General features: G+C 44.4%; 1 protein-coding gene across 1 annotated transcript in view; it reads left to right on the forward strand.

Annotated features, from left to right (window-relative positions):
* The first annotated feature begins 518 nt into the window (after window positions 1–518).
* The window catches only part of CTTNBP2NL (CTTNBP2 N-terminal like), a 43,748-nt gene continuing 29,222 nt past the window's right edge, over window positions 519–15,044 (forward strand). Inside the window, exons 1-2 of the mRNA XM_074977651.1 lie at window positions 519–578; window positions 10,615–10,722. Coding sequence (XP_074833752.1) covers window positions 10,624–10,722 — 99 coding nt within the window. The 5' untranslated portion in view covers window positions 519–578; window positions 10,615–10,623. The remainder of the gene's footprint in view (window positions 579–10,614; window positions 10,723–15,044) is intronic.

A 15,044-nucleotide genomic window follows, 5' to 3' on the forward strand; every position in this document is an offset into this window, starting at 1 on the left:
TCCTGGACCCCCCCTTGTGCACAGCCCCTCCAGCGAGGGTAGGGGGAGAAGGGGGCGCCCCCAGGCTGGGGGGAGGAGAGAGGCCGTGGCCCGTCCCCCGGCTGGCTGGGAGCTGTCAGGAGTCCCCCCCCAGCTGAGGGTGCGGGAGGAGGTGGCACGAGCCGCCCGGGCTCGGAGGAGGGGGGCAGACAGGAACCCCCCACGCTGGGGGGGGGGGGGGGAGCTACCGGACCAGCCGGCAGCTCTCCTCTTCCACCCGCCAACACCGCCCCGGACGTGACGTATCAATCACAACCCCCTAACTCTCCCTTCAGGGCCGCGAACAAAAGGGATTTTCAGCTCCTCGCCCCGCCCTCCGGTGTCCAGCGCCGCGCCCTGATTGGCTGGCGGCTCCGAGGGCGGCCGGCCTCACCGCTCCGCCCCGCCCTTTCGCTCGCCGATTGGCTGTCGGCCCGGTCGGTGGGCTCGGCCATTGGCGGGCGCGACCGACCGTCGGGGAGCTGGGCCGGGCCGGGCCGAAGAGTCGGGCTGGGCGGTGTAGCAGCGGCGGGTGCGGAGCTGGACGGGTCCCGAGTCAGGTCAGTCTCGTTGTGGGGGGCGCTGCTGCACCCCACCGCCAGGGCCCGCGCGCCAGGGGGGTCCTCGACTCGGGGCCTGATGAGGCGTGTGGGGCCGGCGCGGGTGACCGTTGCGTCGGTTGCGGATAAGGTCGCGCGGGCGCTCCTCGCCCGAAGGCAGGGCGCTGCCGGGGCTGCCTCGCCCTGCGCCAGGTGTCCGGCGGGAGGGCCGCTCTCGGTCCCTGGGCCCGGCTCGGGGCGGCTCCCGGTGCCCACGGCGTGCCCGTGCGCCTCCCGCCTCTCCCCCTGCGGCTCCTCCGCGGGGCGCGCCCCCAGCTGGCGGCTGCCCTCGCAAGGGGCGCGCTGGCCGCAGGGCGCCGCCTGGCTGCAAAGAGGCCGCCCCAGTGGGCAGATGGCGATTGGTGAAACGAGCCCCCGTCGGGGGGACGGGGACGGGGACGGGGACGGGGGCGGGAGCACCGCGTGGTTTAAAAAAATCCGATTCTGTTAAAGTCGGCAATGAAGCACTTAGTTTCTCATTAAAAATACGTCCCAGCGGGGTCGGCGTGTTAGGCTGTGTCCGCAAAAACGGGGAGGTCCTGGGGAACCTTATAGACTCGCAGCTCTATTGGATAGAAACAGAGAGGGAGCCGTGCTAGTCTATATACCATCAAAACGAAAAAGCAGTCAAGTAGCACTTTAAAGACTAACTAAATAGGTAATTAGGTGAGCTTTTGTGGGACAGACCCACTTCTTCAGACCATAGCCAGACCAGAACAGACTATGACTATGGTCTGAAGAAGTGGGTCTGTCCCACAAAAGCTCACCTAATAAACTATTTTGTTAGTCTTTAAAGTGCTATTTTGCTGTTTGTTTGTTTTTTGTTTTGATAGATCTGTTGGAGCATAAGTTTTCATGGGTTTTGCTTTACTCACAAAAGCTTATGCTCCAGTAGAGCTGTGAGTCTATAAGGTGTCCCAGGACTTCTCGTTGCTTTTAAAAATGAGTTGCCATTAACTTTCATCACTGTCCTGCTACACCTACACTTCCAGTTCCATAAAAGCAGCTAGTCTCTCCCTTCTTGGAAGTTCTGGGCTTTCCATTTCTGTTTCCCAGCAGAGGGTACACTGTGCAAAGCATGACAAAAACTGGTTTGGATTGTTCTGTTTTTTTCTTTTTCTTTCTCTCTCTGTGCTTATGTGGTGGTGGATGTTGGCCAAGCACAACAGAGAATTAAGACATTGTCATATAGCCCTGGCCTCCAGTCAGTTCTGAATCTATGGCCACTATAGGTATAGTAGCTTGCTATAGAAAACTAGCCCCATTATTCCAAAAATACAGGTTATAAATCTCTAATCCAGCACCTTCAGGGCCAGAGCAGAGAATTTGCCAGACCATGGGAGGTCAATACTGTCTAGCACATTACCAGCATTTCCACTGTTTACTGGGCTCTTAGAAGACATTTAGGGGTAAACTACAGCTAAATAAGAGCACAGAACACTGAAAGCCAGGATTAGTGTTTGTAAACAAACTTTACGGGACCATGGGAAACTTGGCTGCACCCATGATAAGCAGTCGTCCAGCTAACTAAACTCATGTTAGATTACGGATGTTGCTGGACAAGAGTGTTCCAGATTAGAGAGGCTCAACCTGTATATTTATTGTTCAAGCCAACTAGCCACAGACACCCAGCCAAATAGCCACATGTGGCTAGCAGCTAGCATGTTGGACACCACAGTCTTGCAGACGTCGAGACAATATATATAGGAAAAGATGCAGGTAGCATAGAAAGGAGCAATGGAGCGGACTAGAAAGGAAAAGGAATGCTGTTATTCAGCACATCCACAGCTTCCTACATTCCCCCACACTTTTGCCACATAAAAATTGTCCTAGCTTTTGGGCATGAGAGAGCCCTATTTGGGAATATTTTAAAGAAATTCATTCCCTGGGTAGAAAATGAAACTGTGACAAGTGTAAGAAATGCAAGATGATGATGCAGGTCCTAGTTTTAAGGATGAAACATCCTAAGAAAATAAGGTGATAGATAACAACCAGCATGGATTTGTAAAGAACAAATCATGTCAAACCAATCTCATAGCTTTCTTTGGTAGGATAACAAGTCTTGTGGATACGGAAGAAGCAGTGGATGTGGTATAGCTAAACTTTAGTTAGGCATTTTGATACAGTCTTGCATGATCTTATCAGTAAACTAGGAAAATACAACTTAAATTGAGCTATTATAATGTGGGTGCATAACTGACTGGACGACTTCTTAGATGTTTCACAATCATGCTGAAAGGGCATAACTAGCAGGGGTCTGTTTTGGAACTGGTCCTGTTCAATGTCTTCATCAACGATTTAGATATTGGCATAGAGAGTACATTCAAGTTTGCTGGGAGAGGTTGCAACTACTTTGGAGGATAGGGTCATAATTCAAAATGATCTGGACAAACTGGAGAAATGGTCTGACGTAAATAGGATGAAGACACATAGGATGAAGGACAAATGCAAAGTACTCCACTTAGGAAGGCACCTTCAGTTTCACACACAGAGAATGAGAAGTGACTGTACAGAAAGGAGTAATGCAGAAAGGGATCTAGGGGTCATAGTTGGTCACAAGCTAAATATGAGTCAACAGTGTGACACTGCTGGAAAAAAGCAAACTTGATTCTGGCCTGCATTAACAGGAGTGTTCTGTGAATAAGACACAAGAAGTCATTCTTCCACTCTACTCTACGCTAAGTAGGTCTCCACTGAAGTGTTGTGTCCAATTCTGGGTACCGCCTTTCAGGAAAGATGCGGAGAAATTGGAGAAGGTCCAGAGAAGGGCCACAAGAATGATTAACAGTCTAGAGAACATGAGATATGAGGGAAGACTGAAAGAATTTGGCTTGTTTAGTTTAGAAAAGAGAAGACTGAGGGGGCCATGATAGCAGTTTTCATGTACCTAAAAGAATGTTACAAGGAGGAGGGAAAAAATTGTTCTCCTTGGCCTCTGAGCATAGGGCAAGGAGCAGTGGTCTTAAACTGCAGCAAGGAAGGTTGAGGTTGGACATTAGGAAAATCTTCCTAACTGTCCAGGTGGTTAAACATTGGAATAAATTGCCTAGGGAGATTGTGGCATCTCCATCTATGGAGCTGTGTAAGAGCAGGTTAGATAAATAGCTATCAGGAATGGTCTAGAGACTGTAGATGGTGCTGGTCCTGCCACGAGAGCAGGGGAACTGGACTTGACCTCTCAAGGTCCCTTCCAGTTCTAGAGTTCTGTTATTCTACAAGAAAAACTGCTTTTGAAAGGAAATGATGCAGATGAAGATGTGGCTATGGCTGAGTGGATCAACCAGTTACTAACCTAAATGGCACCGTTCTTCAAGATGCTCTCTGTGCCTTCTGGTATAAATGTGATTTGATAAGTAAATTCTCAGGCTATTTTCTGTGTTTGAAGAAAAATGTTTAGGTTAGCTAATCTTTATGGCATGTTTGATTTGTTAACTGGGTTTAGCATCTGTCATTCAAGTGTACAATATGGAAAGCTGCAGTAAATCTAGAGCAGTGATTCCAAACCTTTTCAGTAACACAGCACACTTCAATGAGACCAACAATTCCACAGTACCCCCAGTTTTTCAGTTGAATCCATTGCTCGTAGACATCATATTAACTACATTTACTGTGGTTCCAGTCAGTCATTTTTTACTGCTTTTTCAGTGCCTCCAAGTCACATAATCTGGTCTGTGTGCACAGTATTCATGAACCAGTATTTGACTTCTTAGAGAACAGACCCGTTCAGAGGCCCAGTGGCTGTCATGAAATTTTACATCCTTGGGTCTGTAACAGAGGGAGTGCTGGCTCAGGCTCTAGCTGACGCCATTACTAGCTATTTCAGAGACTAGTATTTGAATTAACTCTGAAATCCCCTTTCCCCTAAGTGGAGGCAAGAACCATAAAGAGTGTATTTCAGGAAATTGCATTAAAAAATAAAACTGTATATACTTAGGTCAGAAAAATTTACCAGATGCTTTTTAGCCTTAGAACTAAGCCTAATAATGAGAGGTTTATACAAAAGGTAAGGGTGTGGAAGCCCCCTCCATGGGCCAAGCCCTGGAGTAATGTCTCCATGAGAAAACCAGAACTGCTAATAAGGAAGAAGAGGATACTGTTTCAGGATCCTGGCTTCTGCAAAGAAGGCTGCTTCTGCACTTGCCCCTTCCTGTCAGAAGTGGCATGGTAATAAGGCAATTTGAAGCAGGCTAATGAGGTGCCATTAGCATAATGGCAGTCACGCAAATTTCAAAGTGTGGACTTCGAATTGCAGATTGACAGCGTAGATGCGGGCAGCTTCGAAATAAGCTCCACACTTTGACGTTCCCTTACTCCCGCAAGACAAGATCAGAGTAAGGGAATGCTATTAGAGCAGATGCCAGCCCTGGGATGCCAGAAAACAAAGCTTGTACTGTGAAGAGATTTGCCATGTACAAGGAGAGCTGGAGAATTTTATGCACAAGGGTTTCAGATGTGATATTTGAAGTCTGTAGTTCTAGAAAACAGAAGCCTATAGTCCAGGAGAATTTTAGGTATGATTTTATTGTTATAACAGTTTAAAAATATTTTAATAACAATTTTGTATGGGGAAATATTTTATTTTGGAAAAGTGGTTGCTTTGTTTAGCTTTTAGGCTGACTTCTACCTTCCCTGACCCCTTCCTCCCTCCAAAAATGTCCCCAAATGGTACTCATTTTAGCCTAAATCTCTGTTGTAGCTTTGGCTTACTGCCTAATACATGTGCAGAAAAACAAGATGTTAAAGAGAGCGGTGTGCCTGTTTTTGAATAGTATAACTGGAAGCACAGATACAACAACCTCTGTATTCACCAGCATGTTTTTATTTTGGTGATTTCCACACCATCTTTTTAAGATTTTTATATGGCCCCTTTCATTGTGGTATCTGAATGCCTGTGTACTTCTGAAAATATGACCCCTGCTTAAGCTATGAGGAGTTAAAATGAGGCTTAGTCAGAGCTCTAGACACAGAAACATTGTTGAACCACCAGCATGTTTGTAGCCATGGCATATGAAGGAACAGGAAGTAGCCTCAATCTTTAGAGTAAAAATGCAGCTCTGTTCTGTGTAAGATGTAGCAAAGAGAAGCACAAGGCACATGAGTCTAAGCGTATCTGAGCTGTGTTACAGATCTCCACTGTGTATTCTGCTGTATGTGCTTTTCTGAAGTGCTGTGGTTAGGCTCTTCTTTGATTGGAACACTGGTCAGTTGGAAGTCATCAAGTACATCATCCAGATCTCCTGGAGTCAGTGAACGAGATTCTTCTATTATGCTGGGGTCCTTGTTTAACTAACTTCACATTTACACTCATGAATACAAGGAGAATATAGCCAAGTGCTTTCGTAATCTGTGCAGGTATTATGCATGATGAAATATAATGAAATACTCTTATTATTTGCTAGGCTATTCCCTCCTTTCTTCCAACAGTGCTTGCTCAGAACACTTAAGTCTTATTTAAAACCAGTTTCAAATATGCCTGTAAGATGATGTTTAAGAATTTATATTTAAAGTTTGTTTTAATATTTGTTTTGTGCATATTTTTTCATGTTAAATTCTGGAAAGTAGGTGATTTTAAGGGATCTATTGACAGGCTTAGAATAAATTGTGTCATAAGAAATGTAACTTTCAGGTATAAAAATTATGTTTCTGCTAAAAAAAATTGTAGCACAGCTAAAAGGGTGTTGACCTTTAGACAAGGAGTAAGCAGTTTTGTTTGTTTAAGCTCTGAATTTTTGATTGCTGTTTTGAAAGTGTAGCAGATGTCAGACTTAAAAATATTTATTTGATAAGACTAAACACTGAGGTTTTGTGATTTGAGCTCTGTGTTCACACTAGTTAGCATGTTCCAGCAGTCCCTCGATTTACGGGAGGGCTGTGTTCCCATGCACCCTCGCATAACTTGAACTTTCTGTAAGTCGTGGAGCGTCTTTTTTCCCTTGCGCAATGCACGTTCTGCAGCCGGGGAAACAGCAGGAGCACGTGGAGCTCCTTTTGAAAGGTAAGCCCTGGTGCAGCGGGGAGAGGCAGTTGGAGAGGGTTAGGCCTGGCGGTGGGTTGGGGCAGTGGGAGCAGGGTTAAGCCTGGACTGGGTTAAGGCTGCAGGGGGGTTAAACCAGGGCCGGGGTAGGGGTGTGTGATGTTGAGCTGGGACTGGGGGATTGAGCTGGAGCCATGTCCAAGTGGTGAGCTGGGCCATGGGGGGTTTGAATCATGGCGAGTGTGGGGGTTGAACTGGAGCCGCATGGGGCCAGGGCGCTTGGATTCTGAGTTGCGCTTAACTTGGGGGGTTGAGCCAGGGCAGGGGGAAGTGGGATTTTGAGTTGTGCTTAATTTGCAATCGCACATTTTGAGGGTTTACTATGCTGTGGATGTGAACTGTAATGTCCTTATTATTATTCCTAAATACTGGTTTTAAGATTGTTCCTTGTTTAAGAATATAGAGGCAATGAGTCAGTTCATGCCAGTTTGCACATGCAAATCTACTTGACAAAATGTGTACATGTGGTGTTAAGGGGCAAAAATTGTGCAGGACAGAGTGGCAACAGTACTCTGAGTAGCATTTGCTGCGGGGGAGGTGGGCAGAGCGGGATTACTAGGAAGGGCATGATTAGAATGACCCAGGATAGGGTTCAGATAGAGGAACAAATTTATTGGTGTAATGGCATCTTTGAGTTATTTTTTGCTCCAGAGACAGCTGGTGTTCTTGTGAAATTGGGCACTAAAATATATTGTGTTGACTTTTAAGTTCTTCCTCCCACCATCATCCTAAAGCTAAAAGGGCTAGAAGGGTTCCATTTCTAAATGTGCAGCTGCCTGTGTACTAAGAGAAGCATTTACCCTGTGTCTGAAAACCATAGTAATCGACATAGTGGTGTTTTTCAAAATCCTGATTTTAATTATGTCTGTTTTGTGAGATAATCATTAAGACATACAGTAAACCCCTGATTTATGCATAGGTTGCATTCCTGGGCAATCACACGTAAGCTGAATTTCCTGCACATTTTCCTGTATTGTCAAAATGGGTCCCCATCTGGAAAAGGTTGGCAACTGCAGCTCTGTTCCCTCCCACCACCACCCGTCCCCCAGGCTCACCACTATTGAAAACAAAAAGGGCCCCTTCACGCCCTTTTCTGAGTGGTGTGTGGGGCAGGGCAAGCAGGAAACCTGCCTGAGGCTCTAACCTCGTCCGCAGGTTGGAGCCAGTGGCTTGGAAGGCCATACCCATCCCGCAGGCTGTATTTTGCTCAGCCCCGTACTAACTCATTGTCCAGTGTAGAAATGTCACTCAGTCCCATGTTGGATTACCTAGACGCAGTGTTTCCCAAAGTGTGGTATGTGTACCACTTGTGGTACTCGAAAGGATTTGGGGGGAACACGGCAGAAAATAAATTGCTAAAAATCAGGAGACAAGCACTGGGCTGGCAGTGGGAGAGGAGGTATGCTGATGAGGCCGAAGTCCTAAAAGGAGTACGCAAATGTTTGGGAAACAGTGCCTTGAAGCATTCACAGTTTAAAATAGGGCAGCAACTTGTCAGGAGGGAACTCTCTTCCTGTCAGAGGGAATTTAGACTTTCTCCTGCTCATACTGCTGCTATGGAGAACCCTTACTTCCTCCACTGTTTTGAAGGCACCAACTTAAGGCTGGCTAGTCGTGTTGGAAATCACGAAACCATACATTTTCGGGTTTACCAGACTGTTTATTACATAGTCACATTTCCTTCCCTCAGACAGTAAATTCATTTATCTGTAGTACTGAACACATGCTATGCTGACAGCTCTTTAATGGCTAGTTACATTGCATTTTACACAACCACAGTACCATACACTGCTGTAGCTATGCTTTCATTTAAGAGTCTCTAGGCATGCCAGCGTAAATCTACCCAGAAAAGGCATTTAAAAACCTGTACTGCTCTCCTGAAACTTTGCTGCTTTAATGCTTCACACTGGACTTTGAGTGAAACAAAAATTTTATTTTTATAGATGGAGTGCCCCCAATTAATGCTGAGGGGAGGAATATATCTTTACGTTAAATTTCTTTTTAAGTGGAGAGAAGATACTTAGGCTTGTTACTCTTCTGAGTGAGCAAGACAATTTTCCTTTCCCATCATATGGAAACTGCAGCAGCTTAAATAGTCTTCCATTTTTGTTTGCAATGTTTGGCCACGTCTACACTACCAAGTTCTTTTGAAATATTTTTTGAAAGAAGGGGCTCTTTCGAATGTTCAGGAGAGCATCTACACACAAAAAGCGTTCTTTCATAATTAAATCGAAAGAACATGGTGATCCTTTTGAAAGCGCTGTTACACTCCCATTTCAGGAAGAGCTCCGTTTTTTGAAAGCTTCTTTCAAAAGAAAACATATAGACACTCCGCAGGCCCTTTTTTACAAAAGAGCAGTCTTTATGGTGCCTGATTTTTTGATCATTGGCCCGCTCTTTCAAAAGAGAGTGGGCTGTGTGGACGTTCTGTTTCAAAAGAGCCAGATCACTCTTTTGATCTGCTTTTTTGTGTGTGGATGTGTTTTTTTCAAAGAAGTTCTTTGGAAGAGATCTTCTGGAAAGACTTGTTTTGAAAGATTGCTGTAGGGTAGCCGGAGTCTAATTGTCACTTTTTTGTTCCCAGGATATTAGAGAGACAAGGTGGATCAGGTAATATATTTTTTCTTGGACCAGTTTCTGGGGGTGAAAAACATAAGCTTCAAAGCTACACGGAACTCTTCTTCTTGTCAGAAGAGCTCCATATAGCTCAAAAGCTTGTCACTTTCAACAACAGAAGTTGCTCCAACCAAAGATCGTACCTCACCCACCTTGTGTCTGCTTACATGAGACTGAACATGGCTTTATTTGTTTAGCACTACACAAGACTCTTGTGCAAATTATCTGCAAAGTAGCAGTGACTTCAGAAGTTTTCACTGGATTCCATTCTGCTGTATATATTTGTCTAAACAAAGGTTAAAAATTAATCATCTAGTGGGTAAGTCCATCTTTTGCTAACACAGTTGAGCACCATATCACACACTGAAATCAAACGTCCCATGAAGTTTTTCACTTTTAGAATATGTTAAGAATAGCAAAAGATTGGGATGAATTTGATGCATTTAGTGCTCTTGTTGCCTTGCAATGAAGGGTATGTTCAAGAATGTGTAGTAGTTCTGGGACTTTTTTCGACTTACATGTTCAATGTAGAATATTTTTGGCTTCCACCATAGAGACATGGCTTTGTTAAAACATAGGGAGTGACTACTGTTGATTTTAATGTAAATCCAGTATCCAGAAATATTGGATCTTCATTCTAATGAGTGCAACTTAAAATTGTATTTCACAAGCTCCTATTTTCTGAAGAAAATCCATAAGCAAATAGAAACCAGATTTTTCTCTGTGTGTGTTTGTTTGGTTGTGTTTCTGAGGTGTTAACATTATGGACTGACTTGAGTCTCTGCCACAGATATTACAGATGGCTGAAAAAATACAATGTAGTTTTCAAATGTTAGCCTACAAAGTTTATACTTATATTTTATTTATTTTACATATTTGTATTATGATATAGTTGGATCAAACAAGTTACAAGCGTGAAATACAGGTCCATGATTAAGTCCTGAGTGGGACATTTGCAGCTATATGGTTCAGATTCATAATCCACTATAGATGTTAAAAGATTCAGTTCTCCTCCCTGTTAATTTTGGCTGCTGCTCAGTGAATGCTGAACATCTATATTAGCACTTCTCTTCTGCCCACACCATCTGGGTATGCATATGCTTGTGAACCCCCTGGGAAAAGGTGAAAAATCAATCTTCTGCAACTACTTATTGAAGTCAAAAAGAAAATGCTGTTGTGTGTGTTTTCTCCTTTGACAACACAGCTGGCAATCTGAAAAACTAAAAGGTCTGACGTTTCCAAGTTGAATGAAGATTGTGCATTTCTGGATCTTACAATATCACAGTTGGTTTTGTTCACAGCAAGGCCAAGTGAACTGATTGTTTTCTGATTACTTTTGTTCTTTAGGTATTCAGAATGAATCTAGAAAAGCTCAGCAAACCAGAACTATTGACGCTATTTAGTATCCTTGAAGGAGAACTAGAAGCCAGAGATCTTGTCATTGAGGCCTTAAAGGTATGTTCTAAGTACCACAATTGAGGTACCATGCTCCTGTGAGTTCTGCCAAATACCTGTATCCAAAGATGGTGTTCCACAGCAATGATCTATGCCCCTTTAAAAATTCAAACTGGATATAAGTGGTGTTAGATAATCAGTGCTGTATATTGATCTATATCTTGGAAGTCACTATAAAAAGTTGGCAGCAAAAACAAATTCACTGTTTAAGTGCAGAGAGCAATCAAAATGTCACTGCTTCTTTTTTGATAACAAGACTGCTCCTGATTATGCTTTGGGAAGACTTAAAGGGTTAGTCTTAAACTTCTTAATTAAGTGTTTCATATGTCCCTGTTTCTTCAGTAAGCAAAGCACCAGAGAAGATCAGCTCTCAAAATCTCTGGGGCAGAGGTGGCTGTGTCACTGCTTCTTAATTAAGAATCAGATGCCAATTTCATGCTAAGAATAATTTAGCACCAATGGGATAGCAAGGCTGTATCTGCACTGCATGTAAGGGTTGTGATTCTTTTGCTGTGTACGTATTTGCACTAATTATCCTCAAACTGGTGGGAGTACAAATATGGTTTTAACATGCTAGTGGAAGCAGAGGCCAGCTGCTACTATCATTGTCGCTGCAGCTACTTGCAGCTACTCTGCTATTTATGTGCATGCTAGTTCTCTTCAAGACCTCATAATGGAGACATAACCTAAGACAGATGCTCTGACGCCACCTATATAGACTTGTTACATCTGTGTGAAGGGCATTCTTATGTCTGCTTGTACAGCGTTCTGTGGTACTCTGCTTTCATGTGGCATGCTTATTAATCGAATAGAAAAAAAGAGCTCCATGGCTTTTGATGCCTGTGTGAGTGAGGGACAGTGTTGTTTTGTTGGAGCTGTACAGTGTGCTCAAGAAATGAATAGCTGATATTGGGGCTTATGTCTAGGCTGACTAGCTGAAACTCAGCCCTGAGATGGAATTAGTGCTCCAGGATAGAGACAAGCAATCACATGAAATTTCAAAACTTCATCTGTCCTTCACTGGGGTTTTTGTCACAGACTAAGTCCTGGTATGTGTTGCAGACTCTGGAGGGCCTATACTAGTAGTAATGTTTTCTCCAGCTACGTGTGACTAGAAAATTGCATCCCTTTCTTTCACATGCAGGACCTTGTCATCCTTATTATGACTTTATCCTCTTGTTGTATGTCTGCAACATTGTACTGAACATGTCTTGAGGAAGACTACTCAGACTTCAGCTGGCCCTTGTCTGGATGGAGAAAGTAAATAAGGAAAAGTTATTTCCTTTTCCCATAACACAGGAACTAGGGGTCACCAAAGGAAATCAATAGGTAGCAGGCTTAAAACAAACAAAAGGAAGTATTTCTTCATACAGCACAGTCAGCCTCTGAAACTCCTTGTCAGGCTATGTTGTGAAGGCCAGGATTTTTACACGATTCAGGAAAGAACTAGAAAAATTCATAGTGCAGCGATGTCCAGTAGGAATTCAAAGATCGACACACTTGTGGTTATCGTCTTTCCATATTTGCCACATTTGCCTTCCCCCAGAGCCAGGTGCTCCCAGTCTCTCCCGCCCCCACCGCTCTAAATAAATGCCCTTCCCATCCCGCAGAGCCAGGCTCCCCTGGCTCCCCCAGCCCCTTCTAATTTAATGCTGGCAACTCACCAGAGGTGCTGCTGTTGCCACCATGCACTTCTCCCGCCAAGCGGTGGGGCATGAGCATAGAGCAGGCAGACGGCACTCCCCATGTGCAGCTTTCAGGAGCAGCCACATTTAAAGTCTCCAAGAGCCCCATGTGGCTTGAGAGCAGTATTTGCCACACTGCAGTGTCATGTTCACTATGTGTGGCAAGTGGCAAATGTATTGAACACTGTGGTCATACGATAGGTTCATCAGTGGCGATTAGCTAGGGTGGACAGGAATGGTGTCTGTTTATCAGAAGCTGGGAATGGTAATGAAGTGGATCGTGATAATTGACTGGTTTTTTTGTTTTATTTTGTTTTTTCATTCTTTCTGCAGCATCTGGCATTGACCACAGTTGAAAGACAGGTTACTAGATTAGATGGACTTTTAGTTGTTGAAGTTGCTGATTTTGATTTGTGGTTTTTATCCTATATATATGAGTGTACCTGAAGTACAATTGTCTAAGACATTCAGGTTTAAATGAGAGTGCAAGATGTTCTCAGTGAGGTGTTCTTAGCTAGGATGCCAACTCCTCAGCTATGTCTATACTACAGAAGTCTTTTGAAAGAGGCCCTTCTGGAAGATCTCTTCCAAAATGATTTCTTTCGAAAGAGAGCATCCACACACCAAAAAAGTGGATTAAAAGAGTGATCTGGTTTTCTTAAAGAGAATATCCGCACAGCCCCCACTCTTTCAAAAGCACAGGCCAGGGATCGAAAAATCAGGTGCCATGAGGGCTGCTCTTTCGAAAGAAGGGCCCTGAGGAGTGTCTTCATGTTTTCTTTTGACAGAAGCTTTCAAACGAAGGCATTCTTCCTGAAACAGGAGAGGAAGAGCACTTTCAAAAGGAGCTGTGCATTCTTTTACTTTACTTTCAGAACACTTTTTGTGTGTAGATGTTGTTGACCTGGGGGGAAAGGTAGTAGGATTTATGGATTTGGGAAGGCTGGTCAATCTGACTTAAAAGATTGTCGGTTCACACCTCTCCAAGTTAACAGTTGAGTCTGAGACAGAGGCTGTCTCAGGCTAGAGGTGAGTTTTTGGGGATTTTCAGTGACTACACAGACAATATTTTTAGTACCACTTTTAGTTTTTTTATTTACCAGCACAATGATACATATGCAGCACTTAACAAATACAAACTGAAGGTGTTTCACGTAGTCAGTATCTGATTACAATCAAAGGATTTTGCTTAACAAAATTTTAAAGCAGTACCAATTACGTAACTAACTGCACTTACGGGTTAAACTTATGCTAAGCAAACAGGATGCAATACTCACTGATTCCTTTGAACTCTTTAGAAGCAGAGAGGAGCTCACTTCAATTGGTGAGGAAGGAATTATTGCAGTGGTTAGATTAAAGGAAGAAATACAAAAAGATTGTTCCAGGAAAGATAGCAAAGATTAAGAGATAGCAGAGGGGGAGAGACAATTGGGGTGACAAACACCCCTCTCCTTTGGAGCTGTCTGGCACAACTTAACACAGCGCTCGCTTTCCCTTGCACGTCAAGGGATTTTTATACCCATTTTACCGCAAAGGGTACGTCTACACTAACCAGCTACTTCGAAGTAGCCAGCACAACGTCGAAATAGCACGCGTCGTGTCTACCTGCGCCGTGTGCTATTTTGACGCTGAAATCAACGTTAGGCGGTGAGACGTCGAAATTGCTATTCTCATCTGACGATGGGAATAGCGCCCTACTTCAATGTTCAACATCGAAGTAGGGCATGTGTAGACGATATGCATCCCACTGCGTCGAAATAGCGGGGTCCTCCATGGCAGCCATAAGCTGAGGGGTTGAGAGACGCTCTGTCCAGCCCCTGCGGATGTCTATGGTCACTGCGTGCAGCAGCCCTTAGCCCAGGGCTTCTGGCTGCTGCTGCAGCTGGGGGTCCATGCTGTGTGCACATGGTCTGCAACTGGTTGTCAGCTTTGTGGATCTCATGCTGCGCAGGGCAAGTGTGTCTGGGAGGGGCCCTTTAAGGGAGCGGCTTGGGGCTTTGTTGGCCCCTTATTTCGACGGGGAGCGCTTGTGTGTGTGGACGCTCCACATTTCCTTCTGGGGAGGCTTCTTTTGATGTTCCCTGTCACTACTTAGACGTGGAACATTGACCGCACCAGCCCTGGAGGACGTGTAGACGATACACGTCGAAGTAGCCTATTTCGATGTCCTTTCTTCGAAATAGGCTACTTTGACGTAGTGTGCTAGTGTAGATGTAGCCATAATGATTAAATTAGGGTCTGACCTCATTGAATCTTTACCAATTGCTGATACCCCAAATTTCCCAATGATCTCAACCTGGATGTGTCCAAGCTTCTAAGAAAAGGTCAAGGGGGAAATGCCATCTAGCAACCTTTATCCAAATTCGGCTGACAATTTCATACCTTTTTAGGTGGGGGAAAACTTGAGTACCATTGGCATCAGAGATGTACCCTGGATAGCGACAATCTATGCACATATTTTAACATAAGTTATATGACCTTAACCTTACTTACAGAAAAATGTTCAGCAAAACAGCCCCCCCCCCGCCCTCGCCCATGCCACATTTGGCTGGCAGGCTGCTCCTGTTACTGCTGACAGGAAAGATAAAAGGGCATAGGCCTTTTCTGGGCCTAAGTTAGCTAGACTGTCATGGCTTC

This window comes from Carettochelys insculpta, chromosome 26 (assembly GCF_033958435.1).
Source record: "Carettochelys insculpta isolate YL-2023 chromosome 26, ASM3395843v1, whole genome shotgun sequence".
NCBI classification, from domain to species: domain Eukaryota; kingdom Metazoa; phylum Chordata; order Testudines; family Carettochelyidae; genus Carettochelys; species Carettochelys insculpta.